The sequence below is a fragment of the Mastomys coucha genome, unplaced genomic scaffold (genome assembly GCF_008632895.1).
Source record: "Mastomys coucha isolate ucsf_1 unplaced genomic scaffold, UCSF_Mcou_1 pScaffold5, whole genome shotgun sequence".
NCBI classification, from domain to species: Eukaryota; Metazoa; Chordata; class Mammalia; order Rodentia; family Muridae; genus Mastomys; species Mastomys coucha.
In genome coordinates, this window is record NW_022196911.1 from 23,498,813 (window position 1) to 23,523,472 (window position 24,660).

Here is a 24,660-nt window from a genome sequence, read left to right on the forward strand (position 1 = left end):
TCCTCCTGCAGGAAACTTGCTTCAGTTTCCACCACCACCTCTCCAGTTGCACCACCAACTCTGCAACCTTTTCAGAAGAGAGAGAGTAGAGTGACCCCTTTTGTTTTCCCCTTTCAGCCACGTTTTGTTTCTCAGGCTCCTCCATTTCCACCTGTAATTTTTCCAACTGCTCAGCTAGTCTTTCAAACTTTTTTGAAATAAAATATATGAAGGGGAAAAAAAAGGTCAGAAAATCCCTTCTGGGAGCAAATCGGGGCTATCCCAGTGGTAGTAATTACAATATATTTTTTGCTGGCCTCTTGAAAAAAAAAATCCATTCCTTTGTCCCCTGCCATCTCCTCTGTGGCAGTTCAAGTCACATTTCCCATGTTTAGTCTTAACTTTGAAGCTCCACATTGAGGAGTCACTTGTAGCTGGCCTTGCTACGGTGTGGGTTCTTCTTTTTCCCCCCTCTATCCCCCTCACCCTGGTTTCACCCACTATCACTAGATAGGATAGAAAGTAGGAGAGAGAGAGAGAGAGAGAGAGAGAGAGAGAGAGAGAGAGGGAGAGAGAGAGAGAGAGACTGAGATTCTTTTGTTCTTTGTTTGATCAGGGCTAATAACAAACTGCAACTAGCCCCACCCCCCAAGACCAGCAATCACCAACCATACCTCTTGGGGCTCTAGTATTTTTATATATCCTCTGAAAAGTTCCCAGAATTACAAACATCACATAATCCTAGAAATTATCTGCAGCTGGCAAAACACATGCTTCTGCTAGAGCACAAGGCAAATCATAGTCAGCTGCTGCAGGCAGTCCAAAGCAGCCCCACATCTCTATTGCTGGAATTAAAACAAAAACATATACATATACTTCTGTGTTTTTTTTTTTTTAAAGAAACCAAGATTCCAGAACTCTTACCACATCTGTAGATTATAACAGTGCTTCTATGTTACAGTCACCTATTTATTTATTTCATGTGTGTTTGGGGGCTTGGGGTTGGTGTCATGCCATACATTAGGAAGTCTTAGATAACTGCAGAAGTTGGTTGTGTTCTCCCACCTTACAGGTTAGCTCTAGTTCCTTTCCTAGGTGAGCCAGTCCTGTTAGCCCTACATTCTGCTGCTATTATTGTTGAGAAAGGGTCAACCCAGAGCTCAGGCTGGCCTTGAATGCACAGGGATCTTTCTGTCTCAATCCCTTGAGTCCTGGGATTACAGACTTGTGCCAGCATGCCCAGCTTTCAATCTTAATTTGATTTTGAAAATCGCACTGTGGACATATAAAGGAACTCACTGTTGTCATGGAAAAAGAACATTTTCCCCATGGGGTTGTCACAAACATTTAATATACTAATTCAGACACAAAATAGGAGAAATTTAGATGGGAATTTACTTTACAGGAACGTTCTCTATAGAAGTGATACAATCGCTGGGCAGTGGTGGCTCTCGCCTTTAATCCCAGCACTTGGAAGGCAGAGGCAGGTGGATTTCTGAGTTTGAGGCCAGCCTGGTCTACAGAGTGAGGTCCAGGACAGCCAAAGAAACCCTGTCTCGAAGAAAAAGAAAATGAAAAAAAGAAAAATCTTTTAATAATTAATGGGAGTAGGCTCGAGGGATGGCTCAGTAAGACCTTAAAATTGTTCATTCAGGGGAGCTAAGTTTGCTTCCAGCACCCACCTAAGCTGACTGATCCAATGCCTCTGACCTCTATAAGAACTGCATTCATGTGCACCATGAACAAACATGCATACATATAGTTGTCAACACAGTTAAGTTGAAAGTAGGGGGAGGGGGCTGGACAGATGGCTCAGAGGTTAAGAGCCATCTGACTGCTCCTCTGAAAGTCCTGAGTTCAGATCCCAACCACATGGTGGCTCACAACCATCCGTAATGAGATCTGACTCCCTCTTCTGGTATGTCTGAAGTCAGCTACAGTGTATTTACATATAATAAATAAACCTTTTTTAAAAAAAAAAAAGGAGGAGGAGAAGACCGAGACAAAAGGGAAGACGAAGAAAAAATGATGAGCAGGCAGTGTGCTGCTCAGTGGTGGAGCCCTTGGTACCAAATATGAGGCACTGGGATAAACTCCCAGAACCCTATTATAGAGCCCAGGAAATGGAATTGTACTCCTGACACATTCCTTCACATACATGGCACAGATTCTATAGGCGAAAAGTAATCATTTAGTCTCTTTACCCTAAGGTAAGATAAAATAACTTTTACTGGTCTGCAAGCCCCACTTCAGCTTGGTCTATAGAGGTGAAAACTGTGGACACCACCGGAGACTGGTTTGGCTTTTGCTTTAGAATCTGGGCCAGAAGCCGGGTTTAAGTAAGTGGTTCCAGAGCTGCCAGGTGGCTTGACTCTGAAGCACCTCTTCCTGAGAGGAAGATTCGATGCTATGGGGCCTCATACTCGTTAGAGAAAACCGCGGTCACAGAGACTAGGTAAAGCTGCTGAGCCACTGCCGCCCAACACAGGCACACAAAATGGCGACTCTGCCTGGTGGAGGCGTTGTATGATTTTTTTTTTTCCTCTTTAAAAAAAAAAAAAAAAAAAGAACTACAACTCCCAGAAGTCTGTGCGCTGCAGGCGTGCGTCGGAGCTGCTCTCGGGTTTCGTGGGTTGCGGCCCCTGCGCCCCTCCCCCATCCCACACGATTCTTTCTCCGCAGACGTTGCAGCTTCGGTGCGGAGCCACGCCTTTCCCCGCAGTGCCCGACGGGACTCGGGGTTTTTCGACTTCGCCGTCGAACGCCCCTTGCGCCTAAGAAAACTATACGTCCCGGGGCGGCCTCAACGCCTGCGCACAGCGCACTACGGTTCCCAGAGGGCCCAGCGGCTCTCGTGATTGCGTGCTGACGCACTAGGTCGTGCTGACGCGCAACGCTGCCCAGGCGGGGTGCGAGTGGCGCAGTCGAAGCCCGCTGCGGCCCCTGAGGAAGCGAGGCGGCGGCGGCGGCGGCTGAGGCGGGCGGACAGGCGAGGAGGCGGCTTCAGGCTCCGACGGGTCCGAGCACTTAAGCAGCGGCTGCGGCAGGACCTCTGTGTTTCACAGGCGGCGGCCGGAGGCGGCGGAGGCGGCGGCGGGTGAGAGAAAGGGAGCGCGCTAGCTGGGTGGGGGAGGGGCGGCGGCCTCGGCGGCAGGTCGAAACGCAGGGAGAACAGCCCGGGCCTCCGCGCGCACGCGCGCTCGCCGCCTCGGCCGGCGCGGACGCCTTCTCTCCCTCCCTTCCCCCTCCCGCGGTTCCCGCGGCGCGCGGCCTTCAACCCCACCGCCCCTCCCCCACGCGACAACGGCGCGCGCCGCCGCCTGTCCTCGTCCGCGCGCCCCGGATGAGACAGCATTGCTCTACCTGGGGCCGAGCAGGCCACCATTCCGCGGTCGCCCTCTTCCGTCTTTTAGGTGACGGGGAGGGAGGCAGGCAGGAAGGGGGCGGCAGCAGCCGGGGCACGTGTCCCTCGCCCGAGCTTCGGACCTGCTGGTATCTCTTAACCGATCGGCTCCGGCGTGGGTCCCCGGCCAGAGCCGCACAGACTGCGGGGCGCCGCACCGCGCCGCGCCGCCCCTCCCCCACCCTCGAGGCCGAAAATAGGCTGGGCTGCCGGGTGGGCGCGGGGAGGAGGCCTTGAACTTTAGGAGGCCAGGATTCAAACCGTTTGTCCTCGTTAGTATCTGAGTCTGTGAGTGTGTGCGAGGAGGCGGGGTGGGGTGGGGGAGGAACCCCCGAGTCTTAAAGAGTAAGGAAAATAAAAAGTATTGGGTCTGCGTGTATGAGGAAGACCAGTGTCCTCCTTCCAACCCTGCTATTTTACTTATTTTTTACTTTTTGGTTTTATAAGCTAGGACCTCTAAATAGTCTTGGTTGTTCTGGCACTTACTGTGTCGATCAGGCTGGCATTGAACCCAAGAAATCTGCCTGCCTCTGTGTGATTAAAGGCATGAGACCATGTCTGGCTCCTACCCTGCTTTTAAAAACGTCTCCTCAAATATTAAAGCTAGGGAGCCTTTTAGAGCTTTTCGATGGAGAATGTTTTATTCTTGACTTCACAGCCTGGCTTGTGTCAGCCATTACTTAGTGATGAAATTCTTTGCTGTTTCCATTTTACAGTTCCTTTAAGATGTCTCTGAATTAAGGATTCAACAGGAAATTATTGCCTTTTCTCCGTGGGAGTGGGGCTTAGGTTAGGTCTCTTCCTGGATTAATACTGCAGCTTGTGTTTCATGGTGCTTAGGCAATTCATAGTGTCTCAGCTCTGAGTTCTGTATTTTTTTGCTCAGCGTCCTTTTCCTTGATCATTGCTGTTCTCTCGGTAGCTGTTTCTTGAATATCTTAGTTCACTAAATTTCTACCTCTTTGTATTTTGGCATTCTGATAAATGTTCTTGCCATCTGTTCTTTAAGAGGCTTGCATACTTTGGGATCCTGTTTTAAGTGCTTCTTGGTTTTGGTAGTTGTGGTTTCCCGTTTAGTGTTTTGAGCACTGTTTTTGGGTGTTGGGATGTAAGCTCCCCCTCCCCCTTTAGCTCTTCCCCGAAAATTCTCCAAAACTGTGATTTAATAATACCTTTTGCGTAGCTTTCATTTTCAGGTAGGGTGTGGGAGGATTTTTGTGTGAAATGGTGGAAGTATGAGTGAGTGGCTTGAAGGACTGTTAACTTTTTGCAAAGTTCACAAGATGAGAAAGCAATATAAGCCTTATATTTAGAGTAAGGAAGGATTGTCTTTTGTCAAGACTATTACGAATGGTTGTTGGAAGGTACTACAGAAACATTCGTTTTTTGGGGCTGTGAAAAAGGTTTTGCATTTCTTAGCTTTATCCTTATCTGTTATTCTTGACTCTCCTAGATTTACCTTTCTTGCTTTTAGTTTTCTCTTGTGTTAGCTGTTGAGATTGAGTAGGACTTAGGTTAGGCTTGACAGTGGCATGGGGCAAAAGTACATCTGGGTGCTTGCTTTACATTCAACATCTTTTCTTTTTTCAAACTTTGCTGACATGTCCCCATCCCCACTCCCAGACTAGGTTTTTTTCTGTGTATCCCTGGCTGTTCTGGAACTTGCTGTATAGACCACATTGGCCTAGGACTCAAGAGATCCACCTGCCATTGCCTCCCAAGTGCTAAAGGCAGTGCCACTAGAGCCTGGCAACACACTTTAGTGGTTTTTTTGTTTTGTTTTGTTTTTAAATCTGGGCATTGATGTACTATTTCTGGAATTTCATCCAGCTCCATCTCTTCCACCTGCTATTACTAACCTCTACTTTCCCCTGGGGTGTGTTTGTGTGTGTATGTGTGTGTGCTTTGATGCTAGTTTTCTTTCCCATGCTTGAGAACTAATTTTAGAGAAAATGTGTTGGAGGAAAAAAGTAAAACATAACAATGAGAAGGGAATAGAGAATGAGTAGTCTAAAAAACTGGAGCTTGAGAGTTCTTAGTGATGCTGAGCTTGGAACAACATGAAAAGGTAGAACCTTACAAGAAAACAGTGTTAAATTGGAGAGTAAAGCAGGACTTAGGAAAAAAATAAAGTGCCAGAACAGGGATTGATTGATTGAAAGTCAACACTTTGACATTAAAGGTATGGAATTTGAACATTTCTAGGTACTTGTAGAGAAAGTATGAGGACAGTTGGAACAGAGAAAGAATTTGCGTTTAGACTGAGTTGAAAACAGGCAATATTTAACAAGAGCTAGCCAGACTTGGAGGAGCTGCAAGCCATGTGATAAATCTTACTGGGAAGGAAACTAAAATAATAAAATCACTGTAGTCGGTAGGAGTTATGACTATTTGGAATCAAAGATGGCTCACCTTCCCCGTGTGAAGTATAAGTCCATGATTTCTGTGTTTCTGAAGTGTTTGCTTGCCTGTAGCTTGGGTATGAGACTGCATAGGACACTTGGCTTATGTTAACTAGCCAGTTTACCTATTTAGATACCTAGGACTGTTCTATCCATTTTGTGTTTGTTCAAGTTAGCTTAAATATTTATTTTCTTGGAGGAGGCTTTGAAAATGGACTTAGGCTTTTATTAGGTGATTCTGATCCACGGTGTTTGTTGTGGTATTTGGAGGACTTGGTTACCAGTAGTAGTTAGATTCAGAGTGTTTGGTGAAGATACTATTTGTGTGTATATTGTGGCCAAAGAGTAAAGGGGATAGTGTGGAGAGATTCGAGAGAAACTGGACTCTTGTTTTCTTGAGTAGAGAAAGGGAAATATAAGTACAAAGAAATGGCTTAGAATGTGAAAGTACATTGTGAGAAAAGGGCTTAAGAGTAGATGGTGAGTGGAAAGGATGAAGTGTGGGGAGGATTAAAGGGAGGGATTTGTTTGTAGACTAGTGGAATGAGGAAACATCATTTTGCTAATGGAGATTCAGTGTGAGACTAAGTGTTGAGCTAAGGGCTAAGTAAGAGAGCCAGAGATGTGGGAGATGTGGTAAGTAGTTAGATTGGGGCCAGGAGCCTGACTGGTGTCTCCCCGCTCCCCCTCAGGAGCGGTGGTGCCCCCTGGGCACAGGGCCATGTACAACGGGATCGGGCTGCCGACGCCCCGGGGCAGCGGCACCAACGGCTACGTTCAGCGCAACCTGTCCCTGGTGCGGGGCCGCCGCGGTGAGCGGCCTGACTACAAGGGAGAGGAGGAACTGCGGCGCCTGGAGGCTGCCCTGGTGAAGCGACCTAATCCTGACATCCTGGACCACGAGCGCAAGCGGCGCGTGGAGCTGCGATGCCTCGAGCTGGAGGAGATGATGGAAGAGCAGGGGTGAGGGAATGGGTGGGGAGAAACCAAGCACTGATTGAGTGCTTAGATTGGGTGTTAGTTGGGATGTGTGGAAAGAAACTAGAGCTGGTTGAAAGAGTCTTAAAGAGGAGTTGTAAGGGAGAAAGAAAATGAGCTTGAAGAATTGAGAAGAGGCATGGGTCAGTGCATAGTGGGATGTCAAGGAAACTTTCTGGAGTATTAATAGCAGCGTAAGGGGGTCTGAATTACTTAGCCGAATTTATGAAGGGGAAGGGGAACATGAATGAACAAAAATAGGCTGTGTGGGAAAGGAGCATAAGGTAGAAGAGCTAGGTAACCTGATAGGTGTTGTTATTGGTAGGAAGAGAAAGGTAGGTGGATTGAAGGATTGCGGCTGTGGAAGGTGACAAAGGCAGAAGATTGGAATTGAAAGAGAATTTGAGTAGAGGATATCATGAGTTGTCAGAGAAGTGAAATTTTGGAAAAGGAGCACATTCAGGCAGAAAACTGTTTTTAGAGCAGTGGTTTTCAAACTTGAGCAGTGGTATCCTTTTATACATTTTGTCTTCCTTGAAGTCCCAGGAAATAAAAGATCTATTCTTGTTGAAGTTGGGAAGGAGCACTGGGAACTTCACCAGCAAGCTGTCCTCTCTTGGTACCTGAATTGTGTAGCATGTTTAAAATCCACTGTTCTAGAGAGCATAGTGTAGAGGAGGAAGGAGTGTCTTGGAGAAAGATCAGGAAAACCTAAGGAAATATTTGAATGACAGTGAGTACAAAGTACTGTGTGCATGGAGAAGGAAAAAGGACCCTGTTGGGAAAGGAAGCAACTAAACATTGGGACTTGGGAAGACTCCTGTCATGTTCTTAACCTTGAAGGGATTTGTTCTTCAGGTACGAAGAACAGCAAATTCAGGAAAAAGTGGCGACCTTTCGACTAATGTTGCTGGAAAAGGATGTGAACCCTGGGGGCAAGGAAGAAACCCCAGGGCAGAGGCCAGTGTGAGTGTTGTTCTCTTTGTTCCTTTTTTGGGATCTTTGCAGCTACTGCTGTCTTTTCTCTTTACCTGGGTAGGACTTAGTTTTGCCTCCATCTTCAGTAGTTCCTAACCTAGCTCTTTGATTCCTCCTTGTAACTAAGTTCTGAATTAGGGCTTTGATCTTTGCTCTTTCCAGGGTAACTGAGACCCATCAGTTGGCAGAATTGAATGAGAAGAAGAATGAACGACTCCGTGCTGCCTTTGGCATCAGTGATTCTTATGTGGATGGCAGTTCTTTTGATCCTCAACGTCGTGCTCGAGAAGCTAAGCAAATGGCTCCTGAGCCTCCCAAACCATACAGGTACTTAGGCTTCCTGGATTAAAAATACTATATATTATTACTATTTCCAAACTTTATTTTATTTATTTGTTTTTTTTTTTTGAGACAGTCTTTTACTGTGTGGCTCTGGTTGTCACTGGACTTATGTAGAACAGGCTGGCCTCTAAATCACAGGTCTGTCTGCTTCTGCCTCCTAACTATTGAGGTTAATGGCATTCATTTGCCATGACTCCTGGTTTATTTCCAAACTTTCAGATTTTGTTATTTTGGGGTCAGATTTCTTTTTTTCTTTTTTCTTTTTTTTTTTAAACATGTATGAGTTTGCTTATGTGTATGCTTTTGTACCATGTCTCTGGGGCCCCTGGAGACCAGACAAGGGCATTGGATTCCCTCGGTACTAGAGTAACAGATGGTTCAGAGTTGCTGAGAATGGATCCCTGGGAAAGCAGCCGGTGCCCTTAACTACTTATCAGCTTCTATTTTTATTTTTTTTTAAAAGAATTATTTAAGCTGGGTGTTGTGGTGCATACCTTTGATCCCAGTACTGTAGGCAGATGCAGGCAGATCTCTGCGTTCCAGTACAGTCACAGAGTTGCATAGTTAGACCGTGTCTCAATACAAACAATAAAACTGAGTGACACATGACTTTAATCATTTCGAGGACAGAAGCAAGTGGGTCTTTGTGAGTTGAGGTCACCTTGCTCTGCAATAGGGTAGTTCCAGGTCAGTCGGAGATATATAGTGTGACCTACCTTAAAACACACGCAGACACACACACCCAGGACTTACATTCCCCCCAAGTCCCCCAAAACAGGAGTTCTCTCTGTAGCACTGGCTGTCCTGGAACTTACTCTATAGATCAGGCTGGCCTTAAAATTACCTGTCTGCCTCTGCCCTCCTAGTACTGGGTTTAAAGGCATGTACTGCCACTGCCTGGCAAATATAAATCCTTTAATTCTGAAGTTTTCTCTCTCTCTCTCTCTCTCTCTCTCTCTCTCTCTCTCTTTCTTTCTCTCTTGGTTTTCGAGACAGGGTTTCTCTGTGTAGCTCTGGTGGCTGTCCTGGAACTTACTCTGTAGACCAGGCTGGCCTCAAACTCAGAAATCCGCCTGCCTCTGCCTCCCAAGTGCTGGGATTAAGGCTTGCACCTCCACTCCCCGGCTTTTTTTAAGATTTATTTTATTATTTTATGTGTATAAGTACACTGTAGCTTTAGCTGTACAGATGGCTGTGAGCTATCGTGTATGTGGCTGCTGGGAATTGAACTCAGGACCTCTGCTGCCCCGCTCGCTCCACATAATTCACTGTAGCTGTCTTCAGACACCAGAAGAGGGCGTCAGATCTCATTACGGGTGGTTGTGAGCTACCATGTGGTTGTTGAGCCATCTTGCCAGCCCCAATTCTGAAGTTTTCAAGTACTAAAAATTGGTTTGTAGCAGTTGTCCTAAGGTGAAAGTTCTCAGTGAGTACTGCAAGTATATTCACTGGGGTAGTATATTTATTCATTAGAGTGGTTTTTTTTTTTTTTTTTTAAAGATTTTATTATATATAAGTTCACTGTAGCTGTCTGAAGATGCACCAGAAGAGGGTGTCAGATCTCATTAAGGATGGTTGTGAGCCACCATGTGGTTGCTGGGAATTGAACTCGGGACCTTTGAAAGAGCAGTCAGTGCTCTTAACCGCTGAGCCATCTCACCAGCCCAGAGTGGTTTTTTTTTTGTTGTTGTTTAGTTTTGTTTTTATGTATATGCTTTGTGTGCATATAAAGCTTATATTCCAGAAGAGGCATCAGATTCCATTATTGTGAGCCATCTTGTGGGTGATTGAACTCAGGACATCTAGAACCATCTCTTCAGGATGAAATGTTTTAAAGAAATTTGTCTTGCTTGTCTTGCCTTTTCTCAGCCTTGTTCGAGAGACCAGCAGTTCTCGATCACCAACTCCAAAGCAAAAGAAGAAGAAAAAGAAGAAAGATAGAGGACGGTAAGTTGGTTGGGAAGTTGCACTAGTATCCAGGGCTACTGCCTGCTGTTGGACTTCTAGAAGTTGAGTTTGCTTTCAGGTAGCAGAGAATCAAATTGCAGTGACAGTTGAAGGGGACAGAATTACTTTTAGGTTTCAACTGAGAAGAAATGTGTATACTCAGTGGGAAATGATTGACTATGTAGTCCAGCCAAAAAAGGTAGCAGTATTTTAGATTTGAATTTTATGTTTATTGATTGATTGAATGTAGAAGTGAATTAAGTGTGGCTGTTGTTGGTGCTGGATTTTTTTCTGGTACTTTTGAAGCATTTTTGAGAATTGTGGGTGTGACAGAAAGAAAGCCAAGTAGAATGACTTGCTTCTGAACCCATTTTAGCAGGTCAGAGAGCAGTTCTCCTCGACGAGAGAGGAAGAAGAGTTCAAAGAAGAAGAAGCACAGGTATGAGGCGAAAAGTTCTTTTTGCTGTTTTGTTTTTTAAAATGGCAGAATATTTGCATAGCCTTGGCTGTCCTAGAATTCAAAATATATTATAGACCAGGCTGGCCTCTAATTTGGCAGAGATCTTCCTACCTCTGCTGATTAAAGACATACACCTGGCTAAGGTGGAAGTTCTTTGGAGTGATTAGAGGTAGCTCTTAAGTTGAAGGGTAGGTGTGGGTTAATAATGATTTCTGAATTTTTCACAAACAGGTCAGAATCTGAGTCCAAGAAACGAAAACACAGGTGAGAAAGCTTGTTGGTTCTTAGGGGAGACATAGTGGTGTATGGGAATGGTGAGTTTGATGACTTTGTTTTACTCTATATGTGGTCTGTAAGATGTGTCCATCTTCCCCCACGCCCCTTTTGCTTTCAGTATTATTGATAATCTACTTGTTATCAATAATATTTGGGCTGTTATTTCCATTTTACTTCAGATTTTATTACTATTTTAAAAATACTTTTTAAATATTTCCTTCTTTTCTAGGTCTCCTACTCCAAAGAGCAAGCGTAAATCAAAGGACAAGAAGAGAAAACGGTAAGTGTATTTGGAGGAAGTAGAAAAATACCTCCCTTGGGGAAGGGTTGAAATTAATTGTGCCATTGACTGACTGATAGTAGAAAACTCAAAAACTAAAACTGGGTTCTCTGGCTCAGGAAGTGAAGGCCCTTTCTACCAAACCTAAAGACCAAAGTTTTATCCTTGGGACTTACATAGTGGAAGGGGAGAATGAATTCTTATAACTTGTCTTCTGACTTCCTTTTACATACTTAGTTGAACTAAATGTAATTTTTAAAAAATTTTGACAGAGGGTCTTTTTATGTAGTTCTGTTATAGAACCCACACTGTAGATGAAGCTGTCCTCACCTCATAGAGATTGACATGACTGCCTCCCAAGTTCTGAGATTAAAGGCAGGGCCCACCATGCCAAGCCAATTTTATTTTTAAAAAGAAATTAGAACTTTGTGGTGGTTTTCCTTCAGGTCTCGAAGTACAACCCCAGCTCCTAAGAGCCGTCGAGCTCATCGGTCAACTTCTGCTGACTCTGCTTCTTCCTCTGATACTTCTCGTAGTCGGTAAGGGGTGGTCCAGGAGGAATGGAGGGAGAGGGAATGATGGGTTAATCAACTTAATATTTATTGAGCGCCCACGGTGTGCTAGGCGCTGCACAGACCATTCCGAAGACACGGTCCCTGCCCTCTAGGAGCTGACAGGCTAAAGCAACAGGATGGACAGACATATACATTTCCCCTTGTCTTTTTTATTTTATTTTATTTTATTTTTTGTTTGTTATGATGTATATGGACTGCCAGAATAGGGCGGGGGTGGTTTGCTGGTTTGGTGGTGTCTGGGGGAGAAAGGAGTCCTTACCCTGGCTTCCTTAATCGGGGAAGGCTTCCTGAAGGAGGTGGGCTCAGAGGTGAGTTGTGAATGAAGTGGGTAGGGAAGGGCCTGGGTGGAAGGTTTGGGTATGTTGGAGGGTGGTGAATAGTGGGATAGAGGGACTTATATTATTTGGGATTATATTGGGAAGAGGTAGAACAACAAAAAAGACTTGTATTTGCATTTTTGAAAAGGAACTGTCATGTGAGCAAGGAGGTTTTTTTTTTTTGTATTTTTTTCTTTTTCTTTTTTTTTTTTTTTTTTTTGTTTGGTTTGGTTTTTGGAAAAAAGTTTTACATAAAGGAAAGTGGATTGCCAAGTGGGGGTGGAGGGGGTTTTCTATTCTTCCTTGAGCTGATTTTCCTGGTCTCCCCTGCCCTCCATTAACTCACAGGTCTCGAAGTGCTGCTGCTAAAATTCATACAACAGCCTTGCCTGGGCAAAGTCCTCCCCTTGCTTCAGGGCATCAAGGGGAGGGAGATGCACCTTCTATTGAACCAGGTGCCACCAACATACAACAGCCTAGTAGCCCAGCTCCCTCTACAAAGCAATCTAGCAGTCCTTATGGAGACAAAGATAAGAAGGAGGTATGTTCTGAATTGGTAGGTGATTGTTGGGTTGCAGGGATTTACTTATGAATGTGCCTCAAATGGGCAAGTTTGGTAAGTAGTGTAGAGTAGCTTATTAAGACAAAATCTGGGTCCATTAGATTATGGTCAGGTTCAGAGATCATGGTTGGCAAGCAGCTATAGAAAGCAGTGTATGTGTGAGTGGGGGAAGGTAGATGAGTAGATTGGGTGTTATTTTCAGAGAAACAGACCGATAGTGTAAGCAAATATGAAGATTTTTAGACAGTATTCAAAGAAGATATAGAATGAGAAAAAGGAGATTGTCTGTTAGAACTCAGCAACATGGAAAAGTTTAGTGGTGCATAATGTCCATCTATAAACAACTGCTGAGAAATACTTGAGTTCCTAGTCCTATATTCCTCATTCAGTTACCAAGTCCTTTTACACACAAGTATGTAAAAGTTATGACCCACTAAATTGTGAAGTCTTGAGAATGAAACTTCAGTGGATATTAGTAGGTTTTATATCAGTAATTTGTTTATATACATACAGCAAAACAAAGGGTGTTTTTATTTTTTTTGAAACCAGAACATTTATTTTATGACTGAAATCCTCAAGATGAACTGGATGCAACAGCTAAAGCCTTCCTTTTGGGTTGAGGTGTTCCTTCAAGGAATCCGTGTCTGTATCTGTGATAAACAATTGTAGGCACCTCATCCACCCAGGCACAGTAGTGCTTTGTCTCTTTTAGTCTTGGAATTCCAGTTATACTTTCTCTTGTGCTTGGCACAATAGCCACATTTGCCACAGGTCAATTTTCTGAAGGTGTGGCCTCGGCCCAATATGTGTGTGTGTGTGTGTGTGTGTGTGTGTGTGTGTGTGTGTGTGTGTGTGTGTGTGTAATTGTGACAGGATGACATTTTCTTTTGTCATCTTGCTTCTGCCCAAGAAAAGGTTTTTTAAAAATTATTTTAACCTTACCATTTAAATATCTGTATTTCCTTTTTATTGTATGCTTGTCATGAGTTACTAAATTTTTCTATCCTTTGATTTGATGCCACCAATCTGAAAACATGAAGGAAATGATCTTTTTCGTAGTTCCTGTTTTACATCCTCTGTTCTACTTCTGTGGCTGGTTGTTTCTACTGGTTTCAGTCATTAGTGTAACTTAATATCTTTCATATTGTGTCTCATTTAAAGATAAGTTACAAGTTGGTCATCTTAGAAAACTTAGCTGTTTGCTATGGTATTCATGGTATTTTCTATAATTAAGGTGTTTTTATGGTTTGGCCTATTCCTGTAAGACCATGGTGAATTATTTTTTGTGTGTATGTATGTGGGGAAGGTCCAAAGACAACTACCTATATATATGTTTTGTGGATTGAACTATGGTTACCAGGCTTATGTTGCAAGTGCCATTTCATTGGCTGTCCATCAGTATTTTTTGTTTTTGAAACAGGGTCTCCTTACATAGTTCCTGCAGCTCACTACATAGTTCAGGCTGGCCTTGAACTCACAGAGCTCCAACTGCCTCAGCCTCCCAAGTACTGGGATTAAAGGCACATATGGCCATGCCAGGCCTCTCTTGATAAATTTTAACAAATCATACTCTTGAAAACCTTGTGCCTATTTGTGATATTTTAACTTAAGTCAGTCCATATTCAGGTGTAAAATTATTGTCACTCAAACTTTTTTTGGGTGGTGTGGTAGTGTTCATTTGTAACCTACACATATTTCCAGATTCCTTCCCTTGAAAAGAAAAAACATGCAATGGAGATGACTTATCTGATGAATTTAAAACACTGATCAAATGATATTGCATAAGTTTAAGAGAACTATGTATAAAGTTAAAAAAAAAATTTAAGAGGAAAGATAATAAAAAAACTGGGAGCCGGGCGGTGGTGGCGCACGCCTTTAATCCCAGCACTTGGGAAGCAGAGGCAGGTGGATTTCTGAGTTTGAGGCCAGCCTGGTCTACAGAGTGAGTTCCAGGACAGCCAGGGCTACACAGAGAAACCCTGTCTCGAAAAACAAACAAACAAAAAAAACCTGGGAAGTGACTCAGTTGGAGAGTAATTGCTATGCTAGTGTAAGGACTGATGGCCCATGTGTGTAACCCCAGTATGCAAAATGGAGATAGGGCTACCTGTCTATAAGGTGTACCACAGGGCAGGTGGTATTTTGTTGGTAATGCATTGTTTTCATTTTCTCTTTCCTCTGAATTACTACTTGAGGTTAGAGGATTGTTCATATGGTCAGGTTTTCCCCTTGCTACTTTATTTTCTCACTGTAAAAAATGCACTTATTTTGTATATATGCATGTGATGGGTATACTTTGAAGAGTAGGTTTTCTTTTTGTCACTACATGGGCCCAATGGTTTGTAGCTCACTGAGCTATCTTACTGGCTCCCCATTAAGCACTGCATATTGTCTTGTTACCGAGTATAACTATAGGTAGGGAAAGGGTCAGTTGGTATAAGAGGTATATAGAGCAAAATTTTATTAGAAACTGTTCATATCTTATGGGTGAAAATGAAGTTTGGGTGTTTTATTACTATTCCTACTTTTCTTTTCACTCTTAGAAATCTGCAGTTCGACCTAGCCCCTCTCCGGAAAGGAGCAGCACAGGGCCAGAACTACCTGCCCCCACTCCGCTCCTTGTTGAGCAACATGATGACTCCCCACGACCCCTTGCAGCAATCCCGTCCAGTCAGGAGCCAGTTAACCCCTCATCTGAGGCTTCCCCAACCCGGGGCTGTTCACCACCTAAGTCTCCTGAGAAACCTCCCCAGTCGTCTTCCTCAGAGAGCTGCCCACCATCCCCTCAACCTACCAAAGTTTCTCGGCATGCCAGTTCTTCTCCTGAAAGTCTTAAACCCACACCAGCTCCTGGGTCCCGTCGAGAGATTTCTTCTTCACCCACATCTAAGAATCGCTCGCATGGCAGAGCAAAGCGGGATAAATCTCATTCTCATACCCCATCTCATAGAGCAGGCAGGTCTCGTAGTCCTGCCACTAAGAGGGGACGATCTCGATCTAGAACCCCCACCAAGAGGGGTCACTCCAGGTCCAGGTCCCCTCAGTGGCGAAGGTCACGATCTGCACAGAGGTGGGGAAAATCTAGAAGTCCCCAGAGGCGTGGCCGATCAAGGTCTCCTCAGAGGCCAGGCTGGTCCAGGAGCAGAAATACTCAGAGAAGAGGCAGGTCTAGGTCAGCAAGGCGAGGCAGATCACATTCTAGATCTCCAGCCACTAGGGGCAGATCCCGGTCTAGAACACCATCTAGAAGGGGTAGGTCTCGGTCTAGAACCCCTGCCAGGCGGAGATCAAGATCCAGAACACCCACCAGGCGTAGGTCTCGGTCTAGAACACCAGCTCGCAGGGGCAGGTCTAGATCAAGAACGCCCGCTCGGCGCAGGTCTAGGACACGATCACCAGTTCGAAGGAGGTCTCGAAGTAGATCCCAAGCTAGGAGAAGTGGTAGGTCTAGGTCCAGAACACCAGCCAGGAGAAGTGGCAGGTCACGGTCTAGAACGCCAGCCAGGAGAGGTCGGTCACGGTCTAGAACGCCAGCCAGAAGAAGCGGTCGATCTCGGTCTAGAACACCAGCCAGGAGAGGGAGGTCACGGTCCAGGACACCAGCACGACGACGATCTCGAAGTAGAAGTCTTGTGAGACGTGGAAGATCTCACTCTAGAACACCACAGAGAAGAGGACGATCTGGCTCATCCTCAGAGAGGAAGAACAAATCTAGAACATCTCAGAGGAGAAGCAGATCCAACTCAAGCCCAGAAATGAAAAAATCTCATGTTTCCTCAAGACGGAGCAGGTCTCTTTCTTCACCACGATCCAAAGCAAAATCTTTAAGGAGAAGCCTTTCAGGTTCCTCTCCATGTCCTAAACAAAAGTCACAGACACCAACCAGGAGAAGTCGTTCTGGTTCTTCGCCACCTAAACAGAAGTCAAAAACACCACCAAGACAGAGTCACTCAAATTCTCCTCAGCTTAAAGTAAAATCTGGAACACCACCAAGACCAGGATCTGTAACAAACATGCAGGCTGATGAATGCACTGCAACACCACAGAGACAGAGCCGTTCTGAATCATCACCTGATGGTGAGGTAAGATCAAGGACCCCATCAAGACAAAGCTGCTCTGGGTGTTCTCCTCGAGTGAAATCTAGCACACCTCCAAAACAGAGCCCATGTAGGTCATCATCTCCACAACCTAAAGTGAAGGCAGTAATATCACCAAGACGAAGAAGCCATTCTAGCTCTTCTTCTCCAAGTCCTAGTAGAGTGACATCTAGGACACCTCAGAGGAAAAGCAGATCAGTATCTCCCTGCCCCAAGGTAGACTCTAGACACAGCCATTCCAGATCCTCCTCACCAGATACCAAAATGGAATTGGGAACACCACTGAGACACTCAGGTTCTACATCACCATATCCAAAAAGCATGCTCCAGACTCCACCAGATCAACATCTTTCTGGATCAAAGTCACCCTGTCTCCAAAAGTCTAGGGATTCACCAACAGGAAGCTCTGGATCTTTTCCCCTCTGTCCAGGTGTAATACCTAGTAGTATATTACCAGGAGAGAGCTGTTTTAGCTCATTTGTACAACAGAAAGGACACACTCAAACTTGGCCAGATACTTCAAGTCCAGAAGTCATACCGACTCACGTGGAATCTCCATTGCTGCAGAACAAATCTCAAACATCTCCTAAGGGTAGCCTTTCCAGATCTTCATCTCCAGTCACTGAGCTGACAGCCAGATCACCAGTAAAACAAGATAAAAGTGAAATATCAACAGAGCCAAAGCTGAAGTCAGGAATGTCTCCTGAGCAGAATAAGACTAACCCTGACTCTAGCCTACATCCATTAGTAGACTCTAAATCTCTTCTGGGACAGAGCAGATTGGAGCCTTCTGATTTAAGAGAGAGACTGGGTTTAATTCAAGAGGATGTTGCATCATCTTGTATACCAAGAGACAAATTTAGTCCTACACAAGATAGGCCTGAGTCTTCCACAGTACTGAAAGACACACCTGGAGTACTATTAAAAGAAAGAAGTGGAGTTGGGTCACCTCCAGGCACAAGAGATCAAAAAACTTTGTTACCTAATTCAAGTCAAGATGAATTAATGGAAGTAGAAAAATCTGAGCAACCTTTAAGCCAAGTTCTACCCAGTTTATCTCCAGAACATAAAGAAATGCCTGCAAGTAACTTTGAGTCATCTCCTGAAATAGAAGAAAGGCCTGCTGTATTGTCTGCTCTTGACCAAAGCCAGTCACAGCCTACAAAAGCAGCAGAAAATCCTGCAGTGGCTTCCTGTTGGGGTGGGCCACAAGTTTCTCCAGAGCATAAAGAACTATCTCATTCTCCCCCTAGGGAGAATAGCTTTGAGTCATCCTTAGAATTTAGAAACTCAGGCCCTGTTTCAGAAGTAAATACTGGATTTTCTCCTGAGGTTAAAGAAGAATTGAATGGACCATCCCTTAATCAAACAGAGGCAGATCCATCTCTGGACGTGAAAGAACAGTCGACAAGGTCTTCCAGGCGCAGCAGTTCTGAGTTATCCCCAGAAGTAGTGGAAAAGGTAGGAATGTTTTCAAGTCAGAGTGTTTCTTCGCCTGTACTTGAGACTGTACAACAAAGAACACCTTCAAGAGAAAGAAGTAGTTCTGTATCTTCTCCTGAACTGAAAGATGGTTTACCTAGAACTCCATCTAGAAGAAGCCGGTCTGGGTCTTCTCCAGGACTTAGAGATGGGTCTGGGACTCCGTCTCGGCATAGCCTATCTGGGTCCTCTCCTGGGATCAAAGATACACCTCAAACCCCATCCAGGGGACAAAGTGAATGTGACTCTTCTCCAGAACCTAAAGCGTTGCCTCAGACTCCTAGAGCCCGAAGTCATTCTCCATTATCCCCAGAACGCAACAACAAGAGTGTCACCCCTCAGAGAGAAAGAAGTGGGTCAGAATCATCAGTAGAACAGAAAACTGTGGCTAGGATCTCTCCTGGACAAAGGAGTCGATCTGGGTCTTCCCAAGAGCTTGATGGAAAACCCAGTGCATCCCCACAGGAAAGAAGTGAGTCAGACTCTTCTCCAGATTCTAAACCCAAGACTCGAACTCCTCTGAGACAACGGAGTCATTCTGGATCATCTCCAGAGGTTGACAGCAAATCTCGACACTCTCCCAGGCTCAGTAGGTCTGGCTCTTCTCCTGAAATGAAAGATAAGCCAAGAGTGCTACAGAGGGCTCAGAGTGGTACTGATTCTTCTCCTGAACACAAGATACCTGCCCCTCGGGCCCTGCCCAGGCGTAGTAGATCAGGTTCATCAAGCAAAGAGAGAGGTCCTTCCCCTGAAGGAAGCAGTAGTTCTGAGTCTTCTCCAGAACACGCCCCCAAATCCAGAACTGCTCGAAGAGGTTCCAGGTCCTCAATAGAGCCAAAGACAAAGTCTCGCACACCACCTCGACGCAGGAGTTCTCGATCATCTCCTGAGCTAACCAGGAAGGCTAGAGTTTCTCGTAGAAGCCGGTCTGCCTCCTCCTCACCAGAAACCCGTTCCAGAACTCCACCGAGACGCAGAAGAAGTCCTTCAGTATCTTCACCAGAGCCAACTGAAAAGTCAAGGTCTTCACGGAGGAGGCGCTCGGTTTCCTCTCCCCGTACCAAGACAACTTCAAGGAGAGGCCGATCTCCTTCACCCAAACCTCGTGGACTCCAAAGATCCCGGTCCCGCTCACGTAGAGAGAAAACCAGAACAACTCGACGGCGAGATAGATCTGGATCATCTCAGTCAACATCACGAAGAAGACAGAGGAGTCGGTCTAGGTCACGGGTTACTCGGAGACGGAGGGGTGGCTCTGGTTACCATTCAAGATCACCTACCAGGCAGGAGAGTTCTCGAACCTCCTCTAGACGCAGAAGAGGCCGCTCCCGGACACCCTTGACCAGTCGGAAGCGATCTCGATCACGCACATCACCAGCTCCTTGGAAGCGCTCTAGATCTCGAGCCTCACCAGCTACCCATCGGCGATCCAGGTCCAGAACACCACTGATAAGCCGACGTCGGTCCAGATCTCGGACCTCACCTGTGAGTAGGAGACGGTCAAGGTCAGTAAATAGGCGTAGATCTCGATCAAGAGCATCCCCAGTGAGTCGCAGGCGATCCAGGTCCAGAACACCACCAGTAACTCGACGTCGTTCAAGGTCCAGGACACCAACAACTCGCCGTCGCTCTCGTTCTAGGACTCCTCCAGTGACTCGCAGAAGGTCCAGGTCCAGGACTCCACCAGTAACCAGGAGGCGATCTAGGAGTAGAACTTCACCTGTTACTAGAAGAAGATCAAGATCTAGGACATCCCCAGTTACCCGGAGAAGATCGAGGTCTCGAACATCTCCAGTCACCCGTAGGCGGTCCCGTTCCCGAACCTCTCCAGTGACAAGACGCCGCTCCAGGTCTCGAACTCCTCCAGCGATTCGGAGACGCTCTAGGTCTAGGACACCATTGTTGCCACGGAAGCGCTCTCGAAGCCGCTCACCACTTGCTATCCGCCGCCGTTCTAGGTCTCGTACTCCTAGGGCAGCACGAGGCAAGCGGTCCTTAACAAGATCTCCTCCAGCCATCCGTAGGCGGTCTGCATCTGGAAGTAGTTCTGATCGCTCACGTTCTGCCACTCCTCCAGCAACAAGGAATCATTCTGGGTCCCGGACACCTCCTGTAGCACTCAGTAGCTCTAGAATGAGTTGCTTTAGTCGTCCTAGCATGTCACCAACTCCTCTTGACCGATGTAGATCACCTGGAATGCTTGAACCCCTTGGAAGTGCTAGAACACCTATGTCTGTGCTCCAGCAAGCAGGTGGCTCCATGATGGATGGTCCAGGTCCTCGGATTCCTGATCACCCAAGATCATCTGTTCCAGAAAACCATGCTCAGTCTAGAATTGCACTTGCCTTGACAGCCATCAGTCTTGGCACTGCCCGGCCACCTCCATCCATGTCTGCTGCTGGCCTTGCTGCAAGAATGTCCCAGGTTCCAGCTCCTGTACCTCTCATGAGCCTTAGAACAGCCCCAGCTGCCAACCTTGCCAGCAGGATTCCAGCAGCATCTGCAGCAGCTATGAACCTTGCTAGTGCCAGGACATCTGCTATGCCAGCATCTGTGAACCTTGCTGACTCAAGAACACCAGCTGCTGCAGCAGCCATGAACTTAGCCAGCCCTAGAACAGCAGTGGCTCCTTCAGCTGTGAACCTTGCAGATCCTCGAACCCCTGCAGCTTCAGCTGTGAACCTAGCAGGAGCAAGAACACCAGCTGCATTAGCAGCTTTGAGTCTCTCAGGCTCTGGGACACCTCCAACTGCTGCAAATTATCCCTCCAGTTCCAGAACACCCCAGGCTCCAACCCCTGCAAACCTGGTGGGTCCTCGATCTGCACATGGCACAGCTCCTGTGAATATTGCTGGCTCTAGAGCCCCTGCAGCCTTGGCTCCTACAAATCTCTCCGGTTCCAGGATGGCTCCAGCATTGTCTGGTGCAAATCTCACCAGCCCCAGGGTGCCCCTTTCTGCTTATGAGCGTGTCAGTGGCAGAACCTCACCTTTATTGCTTGATCGAGCTAGGTCCAGAACACCACCATCTGCCCCAAGCCAGTCTAGAATGACCTCTGAGCGTGAGCGGGCTCCTTCCCCTGCTTCAAGAATGGTCCAGGCTTCTTCGCAGTCTCTTCTCCCTCCTGCACAGGATCGACCTCGGTCCCCTGTGCCATCTGCTTTTTCAGACCAATCTCGTTCAGTTGCCCAGACCACTCCTGTAGCAGGGTCTCAGTCCCTTTCATCCGGGACTGTAGCAAAGTCCACATCTTCTGCTAGTGACCACAATGGCATGCTTTCTGGCCCTGCCCCTGGGGTGTCCCATGCTGAAGGTGGGGAGCCACCTGCCTCTACTGGGGCCCAGCAGCCTTCTGCATTGGCTGCTCTGCAACCAGCTAAGGAACGCCGGAGCTCTTCCTCCTCTTCATCATCATCTAGTTCCTCTTCCTCTTCCTCTTCATCATCGTCATCCTCTTCTTCCTCTGGCTCCAGTTCTAGTGACTCAGAGGGCTCCAGCCTTCCTGCTCAACCTGAGGTGGCACTGAAAAGGTGAGGGAATTAAGGGATCTAGGGAGAAGGGACTTACAATGGGTAGGGGAGTCGGGAGGGAAAGATCTTGTCAAAAGCACTTGGCTTTGCGAAAGTATGGGGGACCTTGGCCTTCAAGCTGGGAGTAGAAAGAATGCTGGGTGGGGGCTTTGTGGGGAGGAATGGTACAGGTAAAAGTCTCCAAAGGTTAATTCTCCAGAGGATAATGATAAGTTTTCCATCTCTACAGAGGACAGAACTAGAGGAAATGGACTTAATTTTACAGCAGGAGGGATGGCAGTTAGACCTCAAGAGGAACTCCCTGGGCTGGAAGGATCTTCAGAGGTCATCCCATCCCTCTCCCTGCCTCCAGGCAGGACGGCCCCTCCCCAGCCAACCTGCACTCACAGGGGCCTCCCCAAGCTGCGGCTCTCCAAGGAAGGAGATCACCCAGCTTCAGCTTCCACATCTGAGTCCAGGGGCCTTAATCCTTCATCAGGGACATTCTTGAGGTTTAACCTTGATCCCTTGTGCTTCGGGCCCCCAGCCTGTTGCTTGTGTTAGCAGAGGTTTGGTCAGCTCTGTGCCACTGCTCCAGAGAAGTGCTCACTGGCCTGCCTTCGTGTTTTCCCAGGGCCTTTTTCAGGCACCCCTCCCCCACTGCCATTCCTCCAGGTCAAGGAAGGTAGGGTTGGGGTTGGGGCATCTTGTCTCCTTGTGACACCTTTCTTCTCTCACAGGGTTCCCAGCCCCACCCCAGTCCCAAAGGAGGCTGTTAGAGAGGGACGTCCTCAGGAACCAACCCCGGCCAAAAGGAAGAGGCGCTCTAGCAGCTCCAGTTCCAGTTCCTCCTCCTCCTCTTCCTCCTCCTCTTCCTCCTCTTCATCTTCCTCCTCTTCCTCCTCCTCTTCTTCCTCTTCCTCCTCCTCTTCCTCTTCTTCTTCCTCCTCCCCCTCCCCTGCTAAGCCTGGCCCTCAGGCATTACCCAAACCTGCAAGCCCCAAGAAGCCACCCCCTGGCGAGAGGAGGTGAGTGCTTTCTTGCCTGTTGTGGATGCGGGGGCGGGGGGGTTGGGGTGAGTTCTCCATAAAAGGGACCCTGGGTGAGGTTCCTGCTGGGGTGCCTCGTGTGGACGTCTGTGTCTGGTTGTACGGGAGAAGGAGTGCCGACTCCTCCCATCCTCCCACAGTGTTGTATTCTGGTCAAGGGCTGCACTATCCAACTGAGGTGTCCCAGGCCATATCTGGGAAGTCATAGGATTCTTCCTCCCTCTCCCCTCCCCTGACAAGCAGCCTGGTCCCAGAGATTCTAGCTCTAAGTCTCCCCATTGCTGCTGCAGGGCTCTGGTCTGGCCACCGTCATCTTCTCCCGACTCTGTCCACAGCCTCCTCCCTGTCTCCCTGCCTCCACGCCATTCTCTTCCACACGTAGCCAGAGGGATCTTTCTAAAACGCACATCTGGTTACTTCCCTTCACTCCACAAATCCTTCCGGAACGCCCTGTGGCCTGCAGGATAAAGTGCCACCTCTGCGGGAATGGCGTGTGAGGCTCTTCAGCTGCCCTTGCCCGCCCTGTGCTCCTCCTGCCCGCCCCCACACATGCCCCGTGCTCCGGCCATACCCAGCGCCTTGCAGTCTAAGGAGAGCCCCATGCCTTTGGACATGCTGTTCCTTCTGGGATTTCCTTGTCTGCCTGGTGAACTCGTTCTGCAAGACTGCATTCAGACAGCACCTCCGAGAAGACTGCCCTGCCATTCCCCTGTCCTGCCCAGGTCCCCATCCTTGCTCTGGATTCCCCAGGCCCATGCGTATCCATCCTGCTGGGCTGTTTCCTATGTAGGGGGCATGTGTGCCTTCATTGTTAACCTTTACTATCAAACAAAATTCTTCAAGGGCAGGGACTCTTTTATCTTTGCATCCCCCGCTGCACCCTGTGCCGTCCACTGAGGCACTTGGTGGATGGTGTGCGGGCGGATGGGTGAGTGCGGACAAAGGTGGGTCTGAGGCTGGCCCTGTGTGGTGTGAGGTTTGGTGGTCAGGACCTGGGTGGGTGGTCCTGAATGCTTGGCTGGTGGGTTTGGGAGGATGTGGTGCTATAGAGGCCTACTCTGCTCCCTAGGTCGCGCAGTCCTCGGAAGCCAATAGACTCTCTTCGGGATTCCCGATCCCTCAGTTACTCACCTGTTGAGCGTCGGCAGCCCTCGCCCCAACCCTCACCAAGGGATCAACAGAGGTAGGTTGTATAGCAGGTGCTAGCAACCTGGCTCATCTAGCCATTGATTTGTAACCAAAACTAAGTTTTTGGTACTGTTATGGGACCTAATTTCTCTTCTCTTGTAGCAGTGAGCGAGTTTCCTGGAGAGGCCAGCGAGGGGACAGTCACTCTCCTGGCCACAAGAGGAGGAAGGAGACACCTAGTCCCCGGTCTAATCGTCACCGCTCCTCCAGGTGTGTCTCCTTGGAAGTCTGGTCCTTCTGAGAGTAGTTAGTTAGGACAGAGATACTTGTAGTGACCCCAAAAGCCAAACTTGGTTGACAAGTCTTCTCTGTTCCAGGTCTCCATAATCTGGATTCCACCACACCTCATACTCTGGAGACATGAGTATTCCTCATTTTTCCCAGAAGAATCATGGGAGGAGTCTTTGTATGCCTTCCCTTGAACCTTGGCAGCATCTTGAGGGGAGAGCTTCTTCCCTCCCCTCCCCCCACTTTTTTTTTGTTCCTGTGAAATGTTGATCTCTGTGAGTTTTTCCTGGTTTATGTGTTTTGGGGGGTGGAGTGGGAGGTTTAGGGAGGGAGGGACACAGCTTAGGACATCTAGGCCTCAGATTAGGATGATCGAGGGAGCTAGTCCCCTAAGTTCTTGGGTGACTGATGGTTTGACTTGGTAAGTCATGTTCTTTCCTTGAAAGAGGAAGGAGCTGAAGTTGGTTGGCCCTGCTGTACCCCCTGACAAGGTTGTGAGACCCTCTCCCCCCCAACTTTGTTTCTTAAGGCATTTTGGTTTTTTAAAATCTGTACAGCAGAAGCAACTTTTCTGTCAAATAAAAATAAAAATGAGAAATGCAGTAGCA

At 47.2% G+C, this 24,660-nt stretch overlaps 1 protein-coding gene across 10 annotated transcripts; it reads left to right on the forward strand.

Moving 5' to 3' along the window:
- The first annotated feature begins 2,866 nt into the window (after positions 1 to 2,866).
- Srrm2 (serine/arginine repetitive matrix 2) lies at positions 2,867 to 24,657 on the forward strand. 10 transcript variants are annotated; one of them, XM_031354983.1, is made up of 15 exons: positions 2,900 to 3,076; positions 6,477 to 6,747; positions 7,621 to 7,728; positions 7,903 to 8,067; positions 9,952 to 10,029; positions 10,406 to 10,468; positions 10,721 to 10,753; positions 10,995 to 11,045; positions 11,492 to 11,584; positions 12,286 to 12,478; positions 15,043 to 21,608; positions 22,328 to 22,615; positions 23,706 to 23,819; positions 23,927 to 24,034; positions 24,142 to 24,657. In XM_031354983.1, exons 2-15 carry the CDS (start codon positions 6,506 to 6,508, stop codon positions 24,149 to 24,151), a joined length of 8,112 nt encoding a protein of 2,703 aa, XP_031210843.1. In that variant the 5' UTR covers positions 2,900 to 3,076; positions 6,477 to 6,505; the 3' UTR covers positions 24,152 to 24,657. The 10 variants fall into 10 exon arrangements, 9 of the variants coding, with proteins under 9 accessions (XP_031210849.1, XP_031210843.1, XP_031210844.1 ...); XM_031354984.1 differs by having other exon boundaries at positions 2,927 to 3,076; positions 23,930 to 24,034; XM_031354986.1 differs by having other exon boundaries at positions 2,927 to 3,076; positions 10,409 to 10,468.
- Positions 24,658 to 24,660: the final 3 nt, after the last annotated feature.